General features: G+C 41.8%; 1 protein-coding gene across 1 annotated transcript; it reads left to right on the forward strand.

Moving 5' to 3' along the window:
- Nucleotides 1–465: 465 nt before the first annotated feature.
- LOC124124415 lies at nt 466–25,069 on the forward strand. The gene is made up of 6 exons (XM_048395762.1): nt 466–716; nt 15,132–15,184; nt 19,872–20,003; nt 21,883–22,036; nt 22,453–22,553; nt 24,789–25,069. Exons 1-6 carry the CDS (start codon nt 629–631, stop codon nt 24,927–24,929), a joined length of 669 nt encoding a protein of 222 aa, XP_048251719.1. The 5' UTR covers nt 466–628; the 3' UTR covers nt 24,930–25,069.
- The last annotated feature ends 790 nt before the right edge of the window (nt 25,070–25,859 follow it).

Here is a 25,859-nt window from a genome sequence, read left to right on the forward strand (position 1 = left end):
GGCGGTCAGGCTCGCTGACTTGGTTGATGCTCGCATCGATCCCAATTGCGTGGATCGATGCTCATGATGTCAATCACTGGATTGTCTGGTCCAGACTCGAATATTTACAGACCGCCGTCATATAGCTGGAATATTGCTGAGTGCGACGTTAAACAACAAACAAACAAACAAACAAACCTAACTAGCTTAATTAGTATATGTATGCCTAGAAATAATATACAAACAGCCTAATTATTTTCAATGTGCAAAACACGGTTATACCGTACATTTAAGGGGTATGAATTTCTGCTGTCAGTGATTAAAACGTATTGTTGCGTGACTTGTGACCATCAGTATATCAAAAATTTGCCGCTATCAATACGTCCGTATATTAAATTACCACAATTATTTCATGCAAGTACACAATGGCAGCGCTAGACCACGCCCACGCGGCAATATGTCGTTGAAGTGGATGGCAAACATACCTGACAAGGTCACAAATGAAAGACAGTCATGTGAAATACCGCAGTGGCCACCTGTTGCGACACCCCATATGGAGCCTCACGTAAGCTTCCGAATACACCTGTGAACTTACGCTCGGCTTTTTTCGCTGTTCGGACCACAGTGAAATCGCATTTTTTTGTCTAAAATGGCGATGAACGGGACTGTTCGAACTGGGAATTCTTTAACAGAGTTTCAGAGCCGCAAACAGGAGTATATATTTGACACACTTTACGGTAGGTGCTTAGCGACGGGGATATGAAAGTGATATCAGATTGATATGTACAACGTTTTATTTCATTGTCGTCTATAGCCCATAGGGAAGGCGACAGCTATAAACATGATATCGACATGGTTGTGTAACTGTCTGACTTCCTGGTGGGTAATATATGTATTATACACCTGAGTTTTTTAAAATCGCCTTTATGTATGTACATTCATAGCAAACGCATATTGAAATGTTATAATTGTAAATATTTCAAGTTGAGAATTGGAAATACCTGTGACAGTATGACATTTCCAAACCAATCATGATCATTTGCCTGTTGTCAATTACATATATGAACACTATTTATTTCATTTCATTTTTAATTATGTTTCGGTGGAATTTGCTCCGCTTTCAAAATTCACTTGCGTTGCAGATAATCAGTGGGTTAGGTTAGGTGATTTTTTAAAGTTTGTATGTAATTATACCATAGGGCATACGTGCCGAGATATGACACTTGTGTAGACCTAGCGATAACCTCTTGTACCAGAATTCATTCACGAGTAAATGTTAACTGATTACATTAGAAAACTAACTTTGCGAAATGTGAGTTTATTTATTGGTTTGAGACAAATGATTCAATGTTAGAGTGAATAAATTACATTAGATGTACTCAACTGTCGGGCAAAATTGAAAGAAAGTATACACATTAAAATTTTCGCTTCACTCTGCTCATAACTGTAGACTGTGAAATGTACATGTGCACGTGACCTGTCGTGAGATACTCATTGATATGATGAATGTAATATCGCCTATGACACCTGTCTCAAATACATCGCCATTCCTTGTTTGTTTCGACCCGTGAAGATTTGGGGTGAAAAAGATCTTAAGCATGCTTGCCCTAAAAGGCGACTATGCTGGTCGTAAGAGGCGACTAACGGGATCGGATGGTCAGGCTCGCTGACTTGGTTGATGCATGTCATCGATCCCAATTGTGTGGATCGATGCCCATGATGTCAATCACTGGATTGTCTGGTCCAGACTCGATTATATACAGACCGCCGTCATATAGCTGGAATATTGCTGAGTGCAGCGTTAAACAACAAACTAAGAAACAAAGTGAATAGAGCGTCTACCCGGAGAGTGAAAGGTTGGTGATTCGATCCCCGGTAGCGTAATACAAAAATACGTTAAAAGATGGTTCTTGTTGTTTCCCTGCCTGAAGCTCGTCATTAAGACGAATAATATTCTGAGTGCGGCAAACAACAAACCAACCAACCGACCAGCCGTGTTTGTTTCATTTAGCCACCATCAAACATGGATGTATAAATAATTTTGCGCGGTGTAGCTTTAGAAATATTTTTGAAGCAATAGATCGCCTTGTGCATAATGACGTTAGTATGAAGAGATAGTTACTCGTTATTGGCTCATGTTCACAAAGCCCTCTTAGCGCTGCGTCGATCGTAAGTCCATGTTAAATGTACTTGAGTTAAGAGCGGCATAGCGTAACATCGCTTTACGGAACAGCCCTAAGGCGCGCGGAGCACACGGTTTGGCCAATTTTATAAACAGGGATGGGGAGGTGGGAAAATGCTGAAAAACAGTACTAGCAAGTATTTACTTTAAAATATATGTTCGGTTTCTCATTTCGCATTGATCTATTGACCTAAGAATATTCTTTATCTACCCCCACGCCAATATCTAATGGTCGACCTTTTAGCTATATCTGTCCATATTTCCATTTAGAAAAGCCCATAACTGATCGGCCGCGTTTCAGTCGATTTGACCTCCCTTCACCCGAAAAAGAAATTAACACATATATGTATTTACTTGGAATATACATACTGAGAGTGGCGGTGTGGTAGCCTAGTGGTTAACGCGTTCTCTCGTCACGCCGAAAACCCGGGTTCGATTCCCCACATGTGTACAATGTGTGAAGCCCATTTCTGGTGTCCCCCGCCGTGATATTGCTGGAATATTGCTAAAAGCGGCGTAAAACAATACTCACTCGTTATTTATATTGAGAAAGTATTTGTCCCACTTTGATGGTATACTTTGCCCCAACTGGAGGCTTACGATGTCGCTAAGCAACTCAGTTTTGAACAAAGCCAATACGTCACCTGTAACATCAACACGCTCTAGTTACTCGTGTGGAGATTTTTCCTTATTTCAAACAAAACTATTTCCTTGTAGAAAACAAAGCGAACCTCGTTCTTTTGCAGCCCATGTCCTTGACTGTAGGGTGTGAGTTACGTGATACGTTCAGCGTGCTACAAGTGTGACCCTCACAGCACGGGCTGCTCGCCTCCGTGTATAAATTACTTTTTTCTTTTCTTTTTATCTTATAATTGTAACGGTATAGTCAGGAGGGGATGACTTTCACCGAGGAAGATTTATGTCCACAGTCGACAGGTCACTCCATATCAGGATTATTCAAACAGACGCTGTATTTTCGACTAAATAAGGTCCATGTACCCGGTTACATGTAGGTAAAACTATTAATGTTTGTTCCCCGTGAATATTTTATTATATGGATATTGATGAAAAATAATCGCGTTTCGACATGGGTTTTTGTAAAGGCTAAATAAACAAACAGCTTGTTTCTCATAACTGTTCAAACAAGACAAGCATGGGTTGGTCAGCACACCAGCACACCAACCTGGATCAACCTTCAGCGTACAAAACGTCCAGGCAAGGCTTTAATCCACACTTAAGAAAGATTCACGAAAGCTATACCGCTTTAACTTTAAATATTCATTAACTCATATTGCGGAACAGGAACTGAATGTTTAAGTGAAAAAAAACCATAAAAAACATTAGGGATATTTAGATACCATTTCGGTCACATTTTCAAAACCTACATGTGTATTCTCTGAAAGGTCAGGTAGAATAGGTCTTCAGCAACCCATACTTGCCGTAAAAGGCGACCATGCTTGTCGTAAAATAAAAGGCGACTAACGGGATAGGGTGGTCAGGCGCGCTGACTTGGTTGGTGCATGTCATCGTATCCCAATTACGTAGATCGATGCTCATGATATCATTCACTGGATTGTCTGGCCCAGACTCGCTTATTTATACACCGCCGTCATATAGCTGGAATATTGCTGAGAGCGGCGTTAAACAACAAACAAACAAAAGTTGCATGCTTACAATTTACCAAAGGAAATGTAATAAGGTCATTTGGAACTTTCTCTGCTTCTTGAAATTTATCACGGATGTAAATCTAACAGTCAATGATATGATTAAACAGGCGCGATGAATCAGTATCGTATATGATTTATAACGCCAATGCCAAGACGTGACCATTTTCAGCTACTCGCCCTTAAAGGGGAAGTGTACACGTAAAAATCACTTTCTTTCTTTTTCTAAACAAAACGCAATTTTAGAATTAATTAGTATCTGTGTTTGAAAATATACACTCATTTTTTTCACAGTGAAAGTAGGAAGCTCACAATAGTGTGAAAATGATATGCCGTTATGAGGCCTTCGTTTTTCGAGCTAAACAGGCCTGAGTTATCCCCCTTAGATTATGACGTAATTGGTGCCAATTCAACTGGGTCCCTGTCTATTCTCAACGCAAAAGATATCAAGTACCAGTTTGCGGTAAAACAACATGGCCTACGACACACTCCGGCGCAGTGGTGACTCAGCATAACACTATGCTGGCTGGCATCTGAGACGCTAGAATCACACACCTAGACCTACACCACGTGAAGCGGCTCTAACAAAGCATGATGACGTCATAATGTTTATCAATTGGCACCAATGACGTCATATTGCAAGGGGCATAAGCCATGGTGTTTTTGTTGTGGAAATAGAACACTTGGTAAATGTGAAAAATATAAATCGTTTTAACGCGAAAAATATGTTAATTAATTGTGATATTTTTATATTTTTGTCTATGACACTTCTAGGTTAACACTTTTAATGTGGAAAAAGTACAAGAAAAATAGGTTAATTTCCGTGTGAATTGCCCTTTAAACACCTGCGCAGATCGGGACACGGCCTTAACTAATGTATTGTTCCCTTACAACGTGTCCTAGCATGCAAAACCAAAAGATGGCTGAGAACTGACACCTCTTTCACTAAATCAAGATTTATTGAGAAACTATACTGTATTGGTTTTTCACCGACAATAATATTACTATTCATACATTAACTGAAAGCTGAACTATTGTAAATAGAAATGAAACATTTTCTGCTATTTATAGACAATAATATTACAATTAATATATTTGCTGGACATTTAAACGTGATTTATTTAGACATGAAGCAGTATCTATTGTTGACAGACAACAAAAGACGTATTTACGGAGAACTGAAACATTAGTTAGCGAGACATGAAGCAGTATCTGTTGTTTGTTGACAGACAACTGACGTATTTACGGAGAACTGAAACATTAGTTAGCGAGACATGAAGCAGTATCTGTTGTTGACAGACAAACAACTGACGTATTTACGGAGAACTGAAACATTAGTTAGCGAGACATGAAGCAGTATCTGTTGTAGACAGACAACAACTGACGTATTTACGGAGAACTGAAACATTAGTTAATGAGACATAAAGCAATATGTGTGATGTTAAAATTTTACAGTAACAATTACTTTTATCTAAGTTAGATATTAAATCACAGGATAGCCCTTGCGAGGGTGCACCTTTAAACCCCACCCAACACACACCTACGTTTAAGCGAACTTATCACAATGACATATAAAAAACATTACAACTAAATCATTTAGTAACTTTTTGTCTGACAAATGCAAATTATTTTCCGAATAATTAGCATACTTATGATGCATTTCTAAATAGATGTGCACCTCTAAACCCCCCCCCCCCCCCCACACACACACACACACACACCCCTAAAAGAGGAGCTGATCCCCACCCCATCCCTTTTTCAATACGCTGTATCCGCGTTGTTGTTTTTTGTTTTGTTTTTTAAGTAATCATATGCATTGTACAACTCAAAAGAGGTTATAATAAATCGGGTCTCATAGCAGATTAACTATTGTCACATGAAAAATAATCTTTTGAGCAGTATATAACGATAAAAAAACATTCCGAACAAAACATCAGATGCGTTCAGACTCACGTTTTTGCTGTTACGAAATTTAGTTTGAGTTTGAGGGCAACTGTGTTGTAAAATATTAACAATTTGGGGACAAAACACCAACTGAGGAGAGATTTCTTGAATCATTCTATGTCCTTTTCAAGCCGTAGAGATGAAAGACGGTGTAGGGTACTGGAAAGGTTAACGAGAACCGCCTCAGAACATGAGGAATTCTGCAATGCCACACCGTATAGCAGGGGTCAGCCCATGCGCTGACCACAGTCCAGCTCCACAAAGCGGCCCCAGCACAACTTAATTGGTAGGTGTGGTGAAATGGGGTTTAGATTCTCGTTTAAGTTGTTCACTTGAAGTTGCGGGTAAATGGAAATGTACGCATGAATATTGGATTTGACCAAAATATTTTAAACGTTATCAAAACGTTATTATCCTGAAAACGCTGCAAATGTGAGGTGAGGTGAGGTGAGGTGAAATGGGGTTTAACTTCGCGTCCAAGATTATTGCACTTATATAGCGACGTGCATGCACGTGTGTGTGTTTGTTTGGCTGCTTGTACTAGTCTGATGCCGATTTATAGAGCTAGCTCACTGAGATACCATGCCGCAGTTTAACATGAATACCCCACTCAGACACAGCATATACTGACTCCGAGCCGACCAGTCCTTGTTTTAGGCCCTTAATGCCGAGCGCCAGACAGGGTAACAACAAGTACCATCTTTTAACGTCTTTTGGTATAACGCGGCTTGGGATCGAACCCCGGGCCTTCCGCTCTCCGGGCGGACGCTCTACCACTAGACCACGGAGGCGGTCCCGCTGCAAATGCAAGGTCCAAAACATAACTATGATGGCTGCACTAAGTTGATCACCATCGAATAGGATTTTTTGTTTTTTTATGTATAGCCACCATCAAACATGGTTGTATGCTTTCTTTTGCGTGGCAGTTTATATAGCGACGCACATGCACGTGTGTGTGTGGCTGCTTGTTCTAGTCCGGACTGATGCTGGTTTTATAGTGCCTGGCCACTGAGATACCATGCCACAGCTTAACATGGATACCCCACTCAGACACAGAACATTGTCTCTAAGCCGAAGAGTCCTTGTTTTATCCAGGCAGGGTAACAACAAGTGCCATAATATAATTGAAACACCTATGAAATAAAAGAGCATTGCATGTCATCGATCCCAGTTGCGTGGATCGGTGCTCATGATATCAGTCACAGACTCGATTATTTACAGACCGCCGTCAAATAGCTTGAATATTGCTGAGTGCGGCGTTAAACAAGAAACAAACAAACCAATTAACGTGGTGAGATGTCGAAATTTCTTAATGGTATAAACGTCGAAGAAAATTTGTGTTCACTCACTTTCATGAAATACCAGTGGGTCTGCATAATTACTATAAATATATGGGGGCACGAATTCGTTGTGCACAGCAACCGTGAAGATCCGGGTTAGAATAAGTCTTCAGCAACCCATGCTCGTCATGAGGAGCGACTAACGGGATCGGGTGGTCAGGCTCGCTGACTTGGTTGATGCATGTCATCGTATCCCATCTGCTTGGATCGATGCTCATGATATCAATCACTGGATTGTCTGGTCCAGATTCGAATTTTTACCGACTTTTTAAACGTTTAGCTGGAATATTACTGTGTGCGGCGTTAAACAACAAATTAAACAAACAGACGACCTAACGCTGTGCATAGTTGCGTCGTTTAAGTGTGTCAGAAAACATATGATGTTTGGCTCGAATCCCGTTTCGGCCCGATTATGTATCTAGGTTTGTCAGCACCATGCCCGTGCTCGTGGGTTAACGTCTGAGACCTGCATCACTTCGGGTTTTCCTCCCACATCAAGTTGACACGCCGTGATATACTGAAATACTGTTCAACCAAAGTCACTCACTCACATTGACATATATATATATATATACAGTAAACTACGGTTATAACGAACACGCTTATAACGAACTGGCGGATATAACGAACTTACTTTTTAGTCCCGACTATTTGCTGTAGTAATGCTGTATATATGCTTATAACGAACTACGGTTATAACGAACTAAAAATAGTAGTCCCTTTCAGTTTGTTATAGCCGTAGTTTACTGTATTATTGAAAGCGATCCGTGCACAGAACAGTCCATTAAATGGTGGGGATGTCACGTAACGAGCGGGCTGCAGTGCAATGTCAGAATTTTACTTAACATCCAATGTTTAGTGTTTAGGGGTCAAAGGTTGTACCAATGTCAATATATGCAAAATCATTGAAACTGACGGAAATTATTCCACTCGTGCAGTACGAATTCGAAACATGTATCGCTGTCAGTATTCGCAAAATTAAAACTGTTTGCTTCAAATTACGTATGCTAATCTCGTTCGTTTGCAAAATTCCTAGAAACAGCAAGGGACGAATTCCGATCACACTTTGGAGCTTAGTGTCTGCACAGGGCGCTCTCCTGGCCGAGTGTGGAATCTCCGTTAACACTGGCCTGACACCCAGGTCACGGGACAGTCAGGGTGTTTGCTTAGATCCGGGTAGTGCGGTGTCGCATGCTGCGGTGATGTCTTCTTAATTAGGACGAGGTCACATTTGTATAAAAGCTTTTCCTTTGGTGGCGTGTTTGGCTTGGGTTTAACTGTATTTCCTGAATATTCTTAAAAGATTTTTTTTTTTTTAAATTTTGGAGAGAAAGTGAGAAAAGATTATGTGGGAGAAAGAAATGCGAAATAGTGCAAGGAAAGAGTGAGTATGGTTTTACGCCGCTTTTAGCTATATTCAGCATTAGGCAGAGGACCACAGAAATGGGCTTCACTCATCGTACCCATTTTGGGAATTGAACCCGGGTCTGTGGCGTGACGAGCGAACGCTTAAATCACTAGGCTAGCTCACTGTCCCGGAAGAGAGTGAGTGAGTGAGTTTGGTTTTACGCCGCTTTTAGCTATATTCAGCATTAGGCAGAGGACCACAGAAATGGGCTTCACTCATCGTACCCATTTTGGGAATTGAACCCGGGTCTGTGGCGTGACGAGCGAACGCTTAAATCACTAGGCTAGCTCACTGCCCCGGAAGAGAGTGAGTGAGTGAGTTTGGTTTTACGCCGCTTTTAGCAATATTCAAGCAATATCACGGCAGGGGACACCAGAAATGGGCTTCACACATTGTACCCGTTTTGGGAATCGAACCCGGGTCTGTGGCGTGACGAGCGAACGCTTTAACCACTAGGCTAGCTCACGGCCCGGAAAGAGAATGGAGAGTATGAGAGAACGTGTGGCAGAGAAAGAAAAAGATAGAAAGTTTTAGAGGGAGTGTAAGGGAAAGTTAGTGAGTGAGTTTGGTTTAAAGACGCTTTGAACAGGTTGTCAATATTATTCCAGCAATATCACGGCGGGGGACACCAGAAATGGGCTTCACACATTGTACCCACGTCGGGAATCGAACCCTGGTCCTCGGTGTGACGAGCGAAAGCTTTAACCACTAGGCTACCCGACCGCCCCATAGAGCTTAGAAGTTTAGGGAGCAACCATTTGATTTTCGGGGCGGCGGTTCGTTCGATATCAGCATTATATTCATTGTTTAGCAGCTCAGCGGGGTTTTTTTTCAACATAAACAGGTGCTCAAATATTTCTTTTAAAATAAATAAAAATAACGGACTTTAATCTTTAGACACTAAAATTTAGTATGCAAAAGAGCGCATATTATTTGGTCCTACAATGCGACGCATGTGTAAAAATCTTTTAGTAAAACAGGGGCTTGATAATTATTTTTTAACTATGTTTTCTACCGCCGATGGTAAAGATCGCTTTGACAATAAATGTAACGAGAGGGATTTTTATATGTCTAAAACAGATTTTTCTAAACGATGAATAGTCATTGTTTTATCACCTTACAGATCCAAAGCAAATTGTAAGATGTATAAACAAATCCCGTATAATGCATTTTATTAAATATTTTATTTCGACCTACCAAGCAAATATTTCACCGTTAAAATTCGTGAACAAAAGTAAGAGTCTGATCTTAGGTTTAGTATTAACGCCCTTTTCAGAGCTCACATTCTATAGTCTTGTAATGACCTCCGATGACTTCAGCAGTCTGTAAATAATCGAGTCTGGCCGAGAGAAACTAGTGATTGACATCATGAGCATCGACGTCCGATGACGTAGTCTTGGATGTCATTTAAAGTAAACTCAAATGCGTTTTCATGTTTCATGGTCATATATGTATGGCCAATAAATCTCCGCCTGTGCTTATTTATTGGTTATATTACTAAAAAATGAAATAACTGCACAGCTGTATGCTTATTTTAACACAAAACTAATTCTACGTTTGACCCAACGCCATTGTCACCAAACAGGAAAGAAGATCGCTTCTCAGTTTGTTTTGACAAGGCTGTCAACGTCTTTGTAAACAGTGTCGATTTCAAGTCTCCGGGCTGCCTAAATGAGCACGCGCTGCAGCTTTTGTCCGTGCGCTGGGGTGACGTGACCCGCGATAGGTTCAAATTGATATTTACATGATGGCGTATATTTTGATTAGCCTACACAGAGGTTTTACGTCAGCTGATGTTAATAAACGATATTAATTCATAAAACCTCTCAAGTGTAAAATGTGCATAGAAATAGTGAGTGTTATTATCGTAATAATATGTCCCATACCAATTAAGACGTTTTTCGTTATGTATGATAGTAAATAAACACAAGAAAGTGAATACATTATTTTCATATTTGGTTAAAAAATAATATTATTGTTATAGGAAATTGTATGTTTTTTAGATATGTGTAAAATAACGACATGTATAGCATCCATGTTCACAGTGCGGAGGATAAAAATTATTACTCTTAATACCTTTTTTAAAAAAAGTAAATACAACCAAAAATGTATTTTTTTAATATTTCATTTTAATTTATATACATCAAGTTCTAACAATATCCTTGAACGTTTTCAAATATCTTTTTCGCTTTTCATCGTTTAATGAAAGCAAGCGCATTGAATATTTATGATTGTTAAAGATTAAACGCTCCTATCAACCTAGATACATACCGACAAACGGTACTTCAAAAGTCGAGTGTTTATTCGTCTCGCTATAACTTCAGACGGCACTTGATATCCATTTCCAAACACACGCCCCTTCCGCCGCTCTCTGATTTTCCCCGTCCCTCGTAAATCCCCACGACACTGTGTACATTTGACGAATCCACCCGCTACACCCGAGCTATTTCAAACATCTAACGTTCTGCGGATGCTGTGCCGGGTGAGCGTATTTACATTTCGTATTTCGTCAGCCATTTTGTAAGGCTGTTCTGTTCGTCTCCCTCGGTCGAGACATTATGTTAATCTCCCCTGGTATTCTCGGATCAGATATCAGGGTTTGGGTTGCTTGCTAATCTCGCGTATGTTTGATTGACAGGTAGAAGATGATACGTGTACATTTCTGTTGATAAAGGGCGAGGTGACACGCTTACATCGAGTGACCCAACATTAACTGTAGGGCACGTTTTGGGACGCGCGTTGGAGAGAGGGGGCACGTTTCATAGTTGGTTGTTTATATGGTGTTCAGTGCCACTCAGCAATATTCGAAGGCTGCTTGTAAATAATCCAGTTCTGACCAGACAATCCAATGATTGATATTATGAACAGCATTTTGAGATATAGTCGGGTTTAAGTTTAAGGCTCGTTTTTAGACACGATTTTTGAGAGACGGGCACGTTTCCGTTTAGATAAGGTGGAGTGTAGGTAACTTTGTTCGATATACGTTGGAGGTGTAGGGCACGTTTTGTGATAAACGTTGGGGGTCTAGGGCACGTTTTTGGTATACGGTAGAGTGTGGGGCACGTTTTGAGATTTACCTTAGAGAGTAGGGCACGCTCTGTGATATACGTTGGAGAGTGGGGCACTTCTTGTGATATACGTTGGAAAGTAGGGCACGTTTTGTGATATACGTCAGTGTGTCGGGCACGTTTTGTGATATACGTCAGAGTGTTGGGCACGTTTTGTGATATACGTTAGAGAGTAGGACACGTTTTGTGATATACGTTAGAGAGTAGGACACGTTTTGTGATATACGTCAGAGTGTTGGGCACGTTTTGTGATATACGTTAGAGAGTAGGGCACGTTTTGTGATATACGTTAGAGAGTAGGACACGTTTTGTGATATACGTTAGAGAGTAGGACACGTTTTGTGATATATGTTAGAGAGTAGGACACGTTTTTGTGATATATGTTAGAGAGTAGGACACGTTTTGTGATATACGTCAGAGAATAGGGCACGTTTTGTGGTATACGTTAGAGAGTAGGACCCGTTTTGTGATATATGTTAGAGAGTAGGACACATTTTGTGATATACGTCAGAGAATAGGGCACGTTTTGTGGTATACGTTAGAGAGTAGGGCACGTTTTGTGGTATACGTTAGAGAGTAGGGCACGTTTTGTGATATACGTTAGAGAGTAGGACACGTTTTGTGATATACGTTAGAGAGTAGGACACGTTTTGTGATATATGTTAGAGAGCAGGACACGTTTTGTGATATACGTTAGAGAGTAGGACACATTTTGTGATATACGTCAGAGAATAGGGCACGTTTTGTGATATATGTAAGAGAGTAGGGCACGTTTTGTGATATGCGTTAGAGAGTAGGACACATTTTGTGATATACGTTGGAGAATAGGGCACGTTTTGTGATATACGTTAGAGAGTAGTGCACTTCTCGTGATATACGTTGGATAGTAGGGCATTTCTCGTGATATATGTTGGAGAGTGGGGCTCCTATCCTGATATATGTTGGAGAGTAGGGCATTTCTCGTGATATACGTTGGAGAGTAGTGCACCTCTTGTGATATATGTTGGAGAGTAGGGCATTTCTCGTGATATATGTTGGAGAGTGGGGCTCCTATCCTGATATATGTTGAAGAGTAGGGCATTTCTCGTGATATATTTTGGAGAGTAGGGCATTTCTCGTGATATACGTTGGAGAGTAGGGCACTTCTCGTGATATACGTTGGAGAGTAGGGCATTTCTCGTGATATATGTTGGAGAGTGGGGCTCCTATCCTGATATATGTTGGAGAGTAGGGCATTTCTCGTGATATACGTTGGAGAGTAGTGCACTTCTTGTGATATATGTTGGAGAGTAGGGCATTTCTCGTGATATATGTTGGAGAGTGGGGCTCCTATCCTGATATATGTTGGAGAGTAGGGCATTTCTCGTGATATACGTTGGAGAGTAGTGCACTTCTTGTGATATACGTTGGAGAGTAGGGCTCTTCTTGTGATATACGTTGGAGATTAAGGCACTTCTCGTGATATACGTTCGAGAGTAGTGCACTTCTCGTGATACACGTTGGAGAGTAGGGCATTGTGGGTTCGAATCCCGGTTCGCCCCGATTATGTTTCTAGCTTTGTCAGCACCATACCCGTGCTCGTGGGTTTCACCGAAGTGGTAAACGTTTTGTGATATGCGTTAGAGAGTAGGACACGTTTTGTGATATATGTTAGAGAGTAGGACACGTTTTTGTGATATATGTTAGAGAGTAGGACACGTTTTGTGATATACGTCAGAGAATAGGGCACGTTTTGTGGTATACGTTAGAGAGTAGGACCCGTTTTGTGATATATGTTAGAGAGTAGGACACATTTTGTGATATACGTCAGAGAATAGGGCACGTTTTGTGGTATACGTTAGAGAGTAGGGCACGTTTTGTGGTATACGTTAGAGAGTAGGGCACGTTTTGTGATATACGTTAGAGAGTAGGACACGTTTTGTGATATACGTTAGAGAGTAGGACACGTTTTGTGATATATGTTAGAGAGTAGGACACGTTTTGTGATATACGTTAGAGAGTAGGACACATTTTGTGATATACGTCAGAGAATAGGTCACGTTTTGTGATATATGTAAGAGAGTAGGGCACGTTTTGTGATATGCGTTAGAGAGTAGGACACATTTTGTGATATACGTTAGAGAATAGGGCACGTTTTGTGATATACGTTAGAGAGTAGTGCACTTCTCGTGATATACGTTGGATAGTAGGGCATTTCTCGTGATATATGTTGGAGAGTGGGGCTCCTATCCTGATATATGTTGGAGAGTAGGGCATTTCTCGTGATATACGTTGGAGAGTAGTGCACTTCTTGTGATATATGTTGGAGAGTAGGGCATTTCTCGTGATATATGTTGGAGAGTGGGGCTCCTATCCTGATATATGTTGGAGAGTAGGGCATTTCTCGTGATATATTTTGGAGAGTAGGGCATTTCTCGTGATATACGTTGGAGAGTAGGGCACTTCTCGTGATATACGTTGGAGAGTAGGGCATTTCTCGTGATATATGTTGGAGAGTGGGGCTCCTATCCTGATATATGTTGGAGAGTAGGGCATTTCTCGTGATATATGTTGGAGAGTGGGGCTCCTATCCTGATATATGTTGGAGAGTAGGGCATTTCTCGTGATATACGTTGGAGAGTAGTGCACTTCTTGTGATATATGTTGGAGAGTAGGGCACTTCTCGTGATATATGTTGGAGAGTGGGGCTCCTATCCTGATATATGTTGGAGAGTAGGGCATTTCTCGTGATATACGTTGGAGAGTAGTGCACTTCTTGTGATATACGTTGGAGAGTAGGGCTCTTCTTGTGATATACGTTGGAGATTAAGGCACTTCTCGTGATATACGTTCGAGAGTAGTGCACTTCTCGTGATACACGTTGGAGAGTAGGGCATTGTGGGTTCGAATCCCGGTTCGCCCCGATTATGTTTCTAGCTTTGTCAGCACCATACCCGTGCTCGTGGGTTTCACCGAAGTGGTAAACGTCTGAGACCTGCATCACTTTGGGCTTTCCTCCCACATTAAGCTGACACGCCGTGATATAATTGCAATACTGTTAAAAGCGGTGTTAAACCCAACTCACTCACTTATAGCGTTAACACACATAATATTTATACAGTTTCATGCATAGTTTAACATGAAAGAAATTTCAACGTTTGATCTACAGCCATTGTCACCAGAGGGGTATCTTTTTTCAGTCTGACAAATCTGTCAGCGTCTTTGTAAACAGTGCCAATGTCACTTTCCTAGTAATTCCATTTTTCCTTCATTTTCCTATCATATGTTCACATACAGGGCCACCCCTGAAGATCCGGGGTAGAATAGGTCTTCAGCAACCCATGCTTGCCGTAAAAGGCGACTATGCGTGTCGTAAGAGGCGACGAACGGGATCGGGTGATCCCAATTGTGTGGATCGATGCTCATGATATTAATCACTGGATTGCCTGGCCCAGACTCGATTTAAATACCGCCGTCATATAGCTGGAATATTACTGAGCGCGGCGTTCAACAACAAACAAACAAACAAATAAAGTCACATTCATGGTCAACTTTTCTTTCTTGCAGATATTACACACGATAGAAACCTGTCGAGGCAAGATTTCACCAAATTGCAAAAAGTAAGTATCGTTCATCTGCACGTTTTGAAGTCAATACCAGAGGTAGACAAGTGATGACGTCAATCACATGTTAAGGGACGGACCATTTGGTATTCTGGGTGCGGGGGAGAGACGTGCCGAGGATTAAAAAAGGGTTTTACGTACAACTGTACAAACGTATGCTGGGCATGCATGAGGTTGTGACACAAGTGGTTGGTCTCTAAACTATCTCAAATTGCACACACAGTAGTCATGGGGTCATGTGTAGTCAGTTAGTACCTATGAGTAGAACGCTTACTGTAAATTAGGTTATGAAAATTAATGTAAAATAAAGGTTAGAGGATCTGTTAAAATTCCCGAGAATAAATTTCAGATGCGTAGCCTGAGGCGTGACGCGGGCTTATGTGAGGAGAGTGGGCTTATTTTTGGATAATTGGCTTATGTTTGTAGAGTGGGCTTATTTTTGGATAGTGGGCTTATGTAAGGAGATAAGGCTTATGTTGGGAGAGTAGGCTTATGTGAGGAGATAAGGCTTATGTTGGGAAAGTGGGCGTATGTGAGGACATCGGGCTTATGTTGCGATATAGGGCTCAGTTGGGACAGTGGGCTTATTTTGGGATAATAGGCTTATTTGGGGATAATGGGCTTATGTTGGGAGAGTGGCTTATGTGAGGAGAGTGGGCTTATGTTAGGACAGTGGGCTTATGTTAGGATCCTGGGCGTATGTTGGGAGAGTGGGCTGATGTGAGGAGAGTGGGCTTATGTTAGTACTGTGGGCTTATGTTAGGAGAGTGGGCTTATGATAGTACTGTGGGCTTATGTTAGGAGAGTGGGCTTATGTTAGGAGAGAGGGCTTATGTTAGGAGAGTAGGCTTATGTCAGGAGAGTGGGCTTATGTCAGGATAGTAGGCTTATGTTAGGAGAGTGGGCGTATGTTAGGAGAGTGGGCTTATGTCAGGAGTGTAGGCTTATGTTAGGAGAGTGGGCTTATGTTAGGAGTGTAGGCTTATGTTAGGAGAGTGGACTTATGTTAGGAGAGTGGGCTTATGTCAGGAGAGTGGGCTTATGTCAGGAGAGTGGGCTTATGTCAGGAGAGTGGGCTTATGTCAGGAGGGTAGGCTTATGTTAGGAGAGTGGGCTTATGTCAGGAGAGTGGGCTTATGTTAGGAGACAGTGGGCTTATGTTAGGAGAGTGGGCTTATGTTAGGAGAGTGGGCTTATGTTAGGAGAGTGGGCTTATGTTAGGAGACAGTGGGCTTATGTTAGGAGTGTGGGCGTATGTTAGGAGAGTGGGCTTATGTCAGGAGTGTAGGCTTATGTTAGGAGAGTGGGCTTATGTTAGGAGTGTAGGCTTATGTTAGGAGAGTGGACTTATGTTAGGAGAGTGGGCTTATGTCAGGAGAGTGGGCTTATGTCAGGAGAGTGGGCTTATGTCAGGAGAGTGGGCTTATGTCAGGAGAGTAGGCTTATGTTAGGAGAGTGGGCTTATGTCAGGAGAGTGGGCTTATGTTAGGAGACAGTGGGCTTATGTTAGGAGAGTGGGCTTATGTTAGGAGAGTGGGCTTATGTTAGGAGTGTAGGCTTATGTCAGGAGAGTGGGCTCATGTCAGGAGAGTAGGCTTATGTTAGGAGAGTGGGCTTATGTCAGGAGAGTGGGCTTATGTTAGGAGACAGTGGGCTTATGTTAGGAGAGTGGGCTTATGTTAGGAGAGTGGGCTTATGTTAGGACATGGGGCTTATGTTGCGAGAGTGGGCTATGTTAGGAGAGTGGGCTATGTCTGGAGAGTGGGCTTATGTTAGGAGACAGTGGGCTTATGTTAGGAGAGTGGGCTTATGTTAGGAGAGTGGGCTTATGTTAGGACATGGGGCTTATGTTGCGAGAGTGGGCTATGTTAGGAGAGTGGGCTATGTCTGGAGAGTGGGCTTATGTTAGGAGACAGTGGGCTTATGTTAGGAGAGTGGGCTTATGTTAGAAGAGTAGGCTTATGTCGGGAGAGTGGGCTTATGTCAGGAGAGTGGGCTTATGTTAGGTGGGTAGGCTTATGTTAGGAGACTAGGACAGTGGGCTTATGTTAGGAGAGTTGGTTGATGTTAGGAGAGTAGGCTTATGTTAGGAGAGTGAGTGAGTGTGGTTTTACGACGCTTTTAGCAATATTCCAGCAATATCACAACAGAAATGATCTATACACATTGTACCAATGTTGGGGATCGAACCAGAACATAAATCTTTGAAGGAACAAGTCGACAACCGGAACCAACACTCTCAGATGCAGGCTAAAAGATCGGGATAAGTTAGACATTTTACTCGTTCCAACTTACAAGACATTTTTCAACCTTAAAACAATATTTTCCACACTTAATGTAAATAGTTGCATTCGGCATGTGTCGGGATGCTACGAGAGGGGACGAACACGCTGGTGGCATGTAGCGGAAACAGAGATCCACAAGGCTGACATGGAGGTGACAGGCCATGTCGCGGTGTGGGGCTGGCCTCACACATAACCTCGGTGAATCTCCCACAGATAATGTGACCAGAGACCTGGAAGCCCCCGACGACTTGCATATTGTTCATGTCACGTAAACGATATCAGAAAAATAGGTTATCTCATTTGGAAAAAAACTACAATCCCATATATATGTTATAACATTGTAAAAATGTCGTGGTTTAGATACAGGTAACAGTTTGTCTGATCTTTTGCACGTCATTTAGGTTGCAGTTCGAATGATTCATGTTGGACAAAACCTTAATGCCTTTGACAATCTACTTATTAAATAATGCAAGTCACCACTAGAGTTTTTTTAGTCAATTTTACAGCTGTAATTACATCTGGTTACATGTATACACTATGTTACAGCCGTCTAACGTTTGATGTAGTTTGTAACAGCTGGTTACATGTAGGCATTGTATTATACAGCTAGTTACAGGCAGATGTTTGTCGTCGATGTTACATGAAGACGTGTTACAGTTGGTTACAGGGAGATGTTTGTCACCGATGTTACATGTAGACGTGTGTTACAGTTGGTCACATGCAGATGTTTGTCGCCGATGTTACATGAAGACGTGTGTTGTAGTTGGTTACAGGCAGATGTTTGTCGCCGATGTTACATGTAGACGTGTGTTACAGTTGGTTACAGGCAGATGTTTGTCACAGCTGGTTACATGTAGACGTGTGTTACAGTTGGTTATAGGCAGATGTTTGTCGCCGATGTTACATGTAGACGTGTGTTACAGTTGGTTACACGTAGATGTTTGTCACAGCTGGTTACATGAAGACGTGTGTTGTAGTTGGTTACAGGCAGATGTTTGTCGCCGATGTTACATGTAGACGTGTGTTACTGTTGGTTACAGGCAGATGTTTGTCACAGCTGGTTACATGTAGACGTGTGTTACAGTTAGTTACAGGCAGATGTTTGTCAAAGCTGGTACCATGTAACGTGTGTTACAGTTGGTTACAGGCAGATGTTTGTCGCCGATGTTACATGTAGACGTGTGTTACAGTTGGTTACAGGCAGATGTTTGTCGCCGATGTTACATATAGACGTGTGTTACAGTTGGTTACAGACAGATGTTTGTCGCCGATGTTACATGTAGACGTGTGTTACAGTTGGTTACAGGGAGATGTTTGTCGCCAATGTTACATGTAGACGTGTGTTAGAGTTTGTTACAGGAAGATGTTTGTCACAGCTGGTTACATATAGACGTGTGTTACAGTTGGTTACAGGCAGATGTTTGTCGCCAATGTTACATGTGGACGTGTGTTACAGTTGGTTACAGACAGATGTTTGTCACAGCTGGTTACATGTAGACGTGTGTTACAGTTGCTTACAGACAGATGTTTGTCACAGCTGGTTACATGTAGATGTGTGTTACAGTTGGTTCCAGGCAGATGTTTGTCACAGCTGGTTACATGTAGACGTGTGTTACAGTTGATTACAGACAGATGTTTGTCACAGCTGGTTACATGTAGACGTGTGTTACAGTTGATTACAGACAGATGTTTGTCACAACTGGTTACATGTAGACGTGTGTTACAGTTGATTACAGACAGATGTTTGTCACAGCTGGTTACATGTAGACGTGTAGACGTGTGTTACAGTTGATTACAGGCAGATGTTTGTCACAGCTGGTTACATGTGGACGTGTGTTACAGTTGGTTACAGGCAGATGTTTGTCACAGCTGGTTACATGTAGACGTGTGTTACAGTTGGTTACAGGCAGATGTTTGTCATAGCTGGTTACATGTGGACGTGTGTTACAGTTGGTTACAGGCAGATGTTTGTCATAGCTGGTTACATGTAGACGTGTAGACGTGTGTTACAGTTGATTACAGGCAGATGTTTGTCACAGCTGGTTACATGTGGACGTGTGTTACAGTTGGTTACAGGCAGATGTTTGCCATAGCTGGTTACATGTACGCGTTGTATGTTGCACTCGGTTACATGTACACATTGTAAGTTACATACACTTTTTTACACCTCGTTTCGTGTCGATATTGTTACAGCTGTTTACGAGTACACCTTGTGTTACAGGTAAACGTTGTCTTGTTACCGGTAAATTTCTGTTACAGATAGTTACGGGTAAACGACTGTTACAGTTGGTTACAGGTAAATTCTGGTTAAGATAGTTACAGGTACACGTTGTCTGTTACAGCTGGTTACAGGCACAGGTCTGTTACAGCTAGATACAGGTAAACATTGTCTGTTACAGCTGGTTACAGGTATCAAAGGGCTGTCGGGACGATGTGAACAGAGCCGGGCGCTGCAGACGCGGATGGCCAGCATCTGGTCGGGACTGATGAAGAGCTCCAAGCACTACCGGAAGAACCCACTACAAATGCACGTACGTCCTTTCTGTCAGTTGCGCGGACAGATTGCTGTTTTATGACTTATCGCTATAGTTTGGAAGTAACGACAACCTTAGCCCTAAGATCGCTTTGGTAAACTGGTCCCATGGCCTCATTGGAGAAGCAATAGTAACGCTACATATGTCGTAACTTTCACATAGGAACAGACTTACGGTTGTCGTAACGTCCACAACATTTAAGTGATAGAATAGTGCAACCTTACGCAATCAGGGATCCCTCGTTTCTCACAATTTATATTTCTATCTAAGGCTGTAATTTTGTCTTCTCTTCGGGTCCTGGCCGTATATATCTTTTAAGGTCAAAATAAGTAAGAAGATCGGTCACTCACTGATTGTACCGTTTGTTTGTTTGTTTGTTTGTTTGTCGTTTAACGCCACACTTCACAATGTTCCAGCTATATGACGGCGGTCTCTGAATAATAGAGTTTGGACCAGACAATCCAGTAATTGATATCATGAGCATCGGTATATTCCTAACTAATACTAACGGGATCGGGTGGTCAGGCTCGCAGACTTGGTTCATGCATGTCATCGATCCCAATTGCGTGGATCGATGCTCATGATGCCAATCACTGGATTGTCTGGTTGGGGTCATGGGGAAACAGGAAAAGTTGTCAATGTCAGCGTTGAAAATCGATTTTAGTGATTGAAATGCCTTTTTTTTGTTTCTGTTTGTTGGTTTGTTGTTTAACGCCGCTCTCAGCAATATTCCAGCTATATGACGGCGGTCGGTAAATAATCGGATCTGGATGAGACAATCCATTGATTAACATCATAAGCATCATAATTGGGATACGATGACATACATCAACCAAGTCAGCGAGCTTGACCACCCGATCCCGTTAGTCGGCTCTTACGAGAAGCATTCGAAATATTTGTAACTAAACTGATGCAGAATTACCATGATGTCACGCGAAGAGCCACATGGCGGGGATTCTTTAAGCGCCTCTGTTAGAATGTTTTAGGAAATGTGTAGTATATTAAATAAATAGGGTATGTCTTATTTACATATTTACCAAGAAATAACTAAGTCGCCTCTTACGAATTTGTGTGATATATTTCGGTGTTTCATTTCTATGCAAATGATAAGTCTATTGTTTTGGAAAAGCAGTGTTTTGCTATTGATATAATTTTGACTTCGATCCGCAATTTTCATACATGTCCTGACTATATTAATGTGCACAATAGACTCTTGCATTTAGCTGTTTTCTTTTGTTTCTGCGTAAGTCATGAACAAATCAACATTGTGAGCTTTACACGATTTGGTACACATGCTATTTGAAGAAAGCTGATATCCCCTCTTCGTGTTTTCGAGATATTTATTCTATGATTGTTCTTTGAGACACAAATGGTCCAGTCGTCATATGTTTCAATGTCAGCACCTCGGGCCTGCCACAAACCGGTGGCCGTAGATTCGTCCTAAATGTGTTCATATGTTTAATGTCACGATATCTTTGCCTGTGTTCATGGGTAAAACGTCTAGGAACTGTGTCATATCAATTTTTCTATCAAATCAATCTTACACACCGTGATATCACTGAAGTACTGTTAAACCGACCCGTGAAGATCCAGATTAGAATAGATCTTCAGCGACCATTTGTTTGCCGTAAAAGGCGACTATGTTTGTCGTAAGAGGCGACTAACAGGATTGGGTGTTCGGTCTGGCTTAGTAGATGCACGTCATCGTATCCCAATTGGGTAGATCGATGTTCATGATGTTAATCACCGTATGTTTCTGGTCCAGACTCGATTATTTACAGACCGCCGTCATATAGCTGGAATATTGCTGAGTGCGGCGTTAAACAACAAACCAACCAACAGCACATGACATTGTATTTTGTTGTTTCTCTTTAAGCTGAGTTTGCCTGAGTGGTTGTCGTATTGGAGCGACTTTGTGAAGGCGGCGTCAAAGTCACGTGACTGGCCGGCATCTTCCATTGACGATCACGCAGTGTACGACTGGCACGTGGAGTTCGTGGACTTCGTGTTTGACGTCATGGACATCAACAGTAAGTTTCACCATCTGGCCGATTGGCTTAAAATCATGATACAGCCTTAATCACTAAATCTCCAAATACGTACACTTTCATTTGTTGAAAATGAAATCTGAAAGAGGATTCCACTGTTACTACTACAATACTACTACTACTACTACTACTACTACTACTACTACTACTACTTCTGCTACTACTACTACTACTACTAATAATAATAATAATAATTATTATTATTATTATTATTATTATTATTATTATTATTATTGGAGTTGTTGAAAACATCCTACCAAATGATTACGTTGTATAATTTGTTGTATACGCAAGCTTGATTAGTATGCTTCAATAAAGGGGTGCGCAGGACTGCCCCACTACTCAACCTAATAAAGAGAGACCTCGATACAACGAACACCTGTGAATGTGTATTTCAGGCGACAGCGTTATCGACAAGGAAGAATACATCAGCAGCTTGACACAGTTCAGCGTCCCGGCAGACAACTGCAATCAGTCTTACAACAAACTCTCCCAAGCGGTACGTTCAACTTCCAATTTCATACTATACTGCTGAAAAAAAGTTAAGCATCCCCTTCTTTAGTTTCGTGAATCCCGAACTCCCATGTATCTGTTTGTTTGTTTGTTTGTTGTTTAACGCCGCACTCGGCAATATTCCAGCTATATGACGGCGGTCTGTAAATAATCGAGTCTGTAACAGAAATCTAGTGATTAATATCATGAGCATCGATCCACGCAATTGGGATTCGATGACATGCATCAGCCAAATCAGCGAGCCTGACCACCCGATCCCGTTAGTCGCCTCTTACGATAAGCATAGTCGCCTTTTACGGCAAGCATGGGTTGCTGAAGACCTATTCTACCCCGGATCTTCACGACCACCGATACGTCCTCACAAGAACACTGTTTGTTCCTCCGGACGGTCGCAAATATTTTATTTGTCTGTAAATAATCGAGTCTGAACCAGACAATAGCAGTGATTGAAATCATGAGCATCGATCCGCGCAATTGGGATCGATGAAATGCATCAACCAAGTCATCGAGCCTGACCACCCGATCCCGTTTGTCGCCTCTTACGACAAGCATGCTAAAAAAACACGTACTCAAGCTCTGATTTTAATGAAGGAAATATGTTTACCGTGGTTCCTATATTACGGATATAAATCTTAATTGGGGCAGACTTTTATTTCTGTATAGGAAGTATCAATAGATCACGGCTTGGTTTAGTAAACTCGATCGCACTGAAATATATTTGGCACAATTTTTTATCCGTCAGCTGTGTGTTATCACAATCCCGGCTTTTATTTCAAACCCCACTCACAGATCCAGCCTTTGGTGAGCACATAGTAGAGAAAACACGGCATTTACGGATAAAATGTTGTGACATTTTCAATGTAATGGATATTCTGATATTTTAAGGGCGCTTCAAAATATAGATATTAGGGCGTCCATACTTATGTGTGTGTTGCTCATCTCAAAGGTTTTCCGAGAGGGGCCGGAGGGAGGGAATATGAAAAAAAGTGTTTAAAAAGGCTCGTGATTGCAGGACTCTTCAAATTTACATTGTGAAAACAAAAGGCTATCGTACAGATTCAAGGCCTTGACGAGACCCGTGAAGATCCGGGGTAGAATAGGTCTTCAGCAACCCATGCTTGCCGTAAAAGGCGACTATGCTTGTCGTAAGAGGCGACTAATGGGATCGGGTGGTCAGGCTCGCTGACTTGGTTGATGCATGCCATCGTATCCCAACTGCGTGGATCGATGCTTATGATATTAATTACTGGATTGTCTGGTCCAGACTCGATGATTTACAGACCGCCGTTATAGCTGGAATATTGCTGAGTGCGGCGTTAAACAACAAACCAACAACAAACCAACCTTAACGATCTCAACCAAATATTTGACAATTTAAACATATGTCTGGTCGACAATTGAGAGCAAGTTGAACCAATGAAATAATCGTAACGTGATCTTAAATACCAATTCACATCACCTCCTCAATTCTTTCCACCCCCTTCGGAAAAGTCGACTGAGCCTCACTTCCGGGAACAGATGCCCTGCACGTGCAAATCGTAGCCCGTGCAACACGTGTCAAAGGTCGAGCTGTGAGATATTTGCGCAGAACCGCCTTCAGTGAAAGGTCTATCGTGCCACTGGATTGTCTGGGCAAGATTCGATTGTTCACAAGCCGCCGTTATGACAGCAATTTTGTTGTGAAGCGTTAGGCAACAAAGAAACATTTACTTTTATATGCAAATTATATTAGGGGCGAATTGCCCATTTACACGAACAGTGGGTATCCTTTCCAAAACTTTTCACCACTATTTAGCCGTTTACGCTCATTGGAATCTATTTCGGCAGATGACCGCCTCTGTGGTCTAGTGGTAGAGCGGAAGGCTCGGGGTTCGATCCAAAAGGCGTTAAAAGATGGTACTTGTTGTTACCCTGTCTGTCGCTCGGCATTAAGGGGCTGGTCGGCTCGGAGTCAGTTTACTGTATCTGAGTATCTGTACCCCCCCCCCCCCCCCCCCCCCCCCCCCCCCCCCAACCATACACACACACACACACACACGCGTGTATACACTATATAAGTGCAATAATCGTGGACGCGACGTTAAACCCCATTTCACCTCACCTCACCTATTTCGGCAGATAATCGAAACTGGTTAATCTATGGCGTTGCTGTTTTACATTATATTTGATATTAACGATGTTGTTTACGTGACGTAATTTCACAACAATGAATTGTTTTCAGTTGAATGGGGAACAGTTGACCAGGGACCATTTCAGGCAGTTTTGGTTTCGTTTCTTGGTCAGCGACGACCCAGCGGAAGTCGGCAACTTTCTGTTCGGAGACCCAACTCAGTCAACCAAAGCATCATCCGGGGAGTCGTAGATGACGTCATCAACATGGCGTCGTCAACATAGTCAGCCGACATTCGTGACCAACTCGTGTTATTCCGGGACAAGCCGAATAGCGACTCGTGCCCCTCTCATGGCCATTTTTGCGACCTGGCTCCGTCTTAGCGCAAACGAGCATACCTAAAACATTTGTCAACTCGTTGCGTAATGGTTCACACATCTTTCCCCATATATTATATATATTTCAGACACAATTTAAAGCACATCGGGACATGCGAAATAATACAGTATGATTGAACACATTTAACTGTGTCTTGGGTATATTTTTAGATGCAAGACATATGTAAAATCAAAAATTATTTCTGAGGGATTCTTTGACGAAGAACTTGAATTCATACGCGCATTCTGATTGATTTGTCGTATTTTCGCATATAACATTCATTGATAGGGGGACGAGTCTTCTTGCAGGTTACGGAAAGAGGCGAGTAGTGACGAATGAGGCAACCGACATAAAAAACAAATGCGAAATTGGCAATCTGTTTAGAATGTACTTGAAGGCGGATTTCATTATATCATTTTACAATCATGTTTACAATGTATGTCTGTCCGTCCCGCATTGTCCAGTTTGTTTGCTTCCAGAGATGTCATGTGATTTGTATTTCTTTGGCGCTGTGCCATTTGTCAACCAGCTGATGGTCAGCCGGTAAAAAAAATAAATATTTTCGATTGGCTAACTGACGTTCATTCTGAACAAACTTCCTTTTGATGAGATTATATTCCTTATGGCTATTGGTTTATCCTGAACCTCTTTAATCCGAAGCAAGCTTATACAAAATTTTTACTTCATTGTGATCTATTTTTTGTGCACGACGTGGCTTTTCGTGATGGATAACGGACCACTGAAGTTCAAAATCTAAGAATACAGCAACACCCATTTCATTTTCAGGGGGCGGGGATTTTGGTA

Source organism: Haliotis rufescens, unplaced genomic scaffold (genome assembly GCF_023055435.1).
Source record: "Haliotis rufescens isolate VD_foot unplaced genomic scaffold, xgHalRufe1.0.p SCAF_14, whole genome shotgun sequence".
In the NCBI taxonomy this organism is placed as follows: Eukaryota; Metazoa; Mollusca; class Gastropoda; order Lepetellida; family Haliotidae; genus Haliotis; species Haliotis rufescens.

Bases quoted from the DNA above. Each gene is read 5' to 3' on its own strand.
- LOC124124415 (XM_048395762.1), top strand. From the start codon at position 629: ATGGCGATGAACGGGACTGTTCGAACTGGGAATTCTTTAACAGAGTTT. The intron at 15,185-19,871 runs GTAAGTATCGTT...TGTCTGTTACAG, and splicing joins ATTTCACCAAATTGCAAAAA to CTGGTTACAGGTATCAAAGG. The intron at 20,004-21,882 runs GTACGTCCTTTC...TTTCTCTTTAAG, and splicing joins AGAACCCACTACAAATGCAC to CTGAGTTTGCCTGAGTGGTT.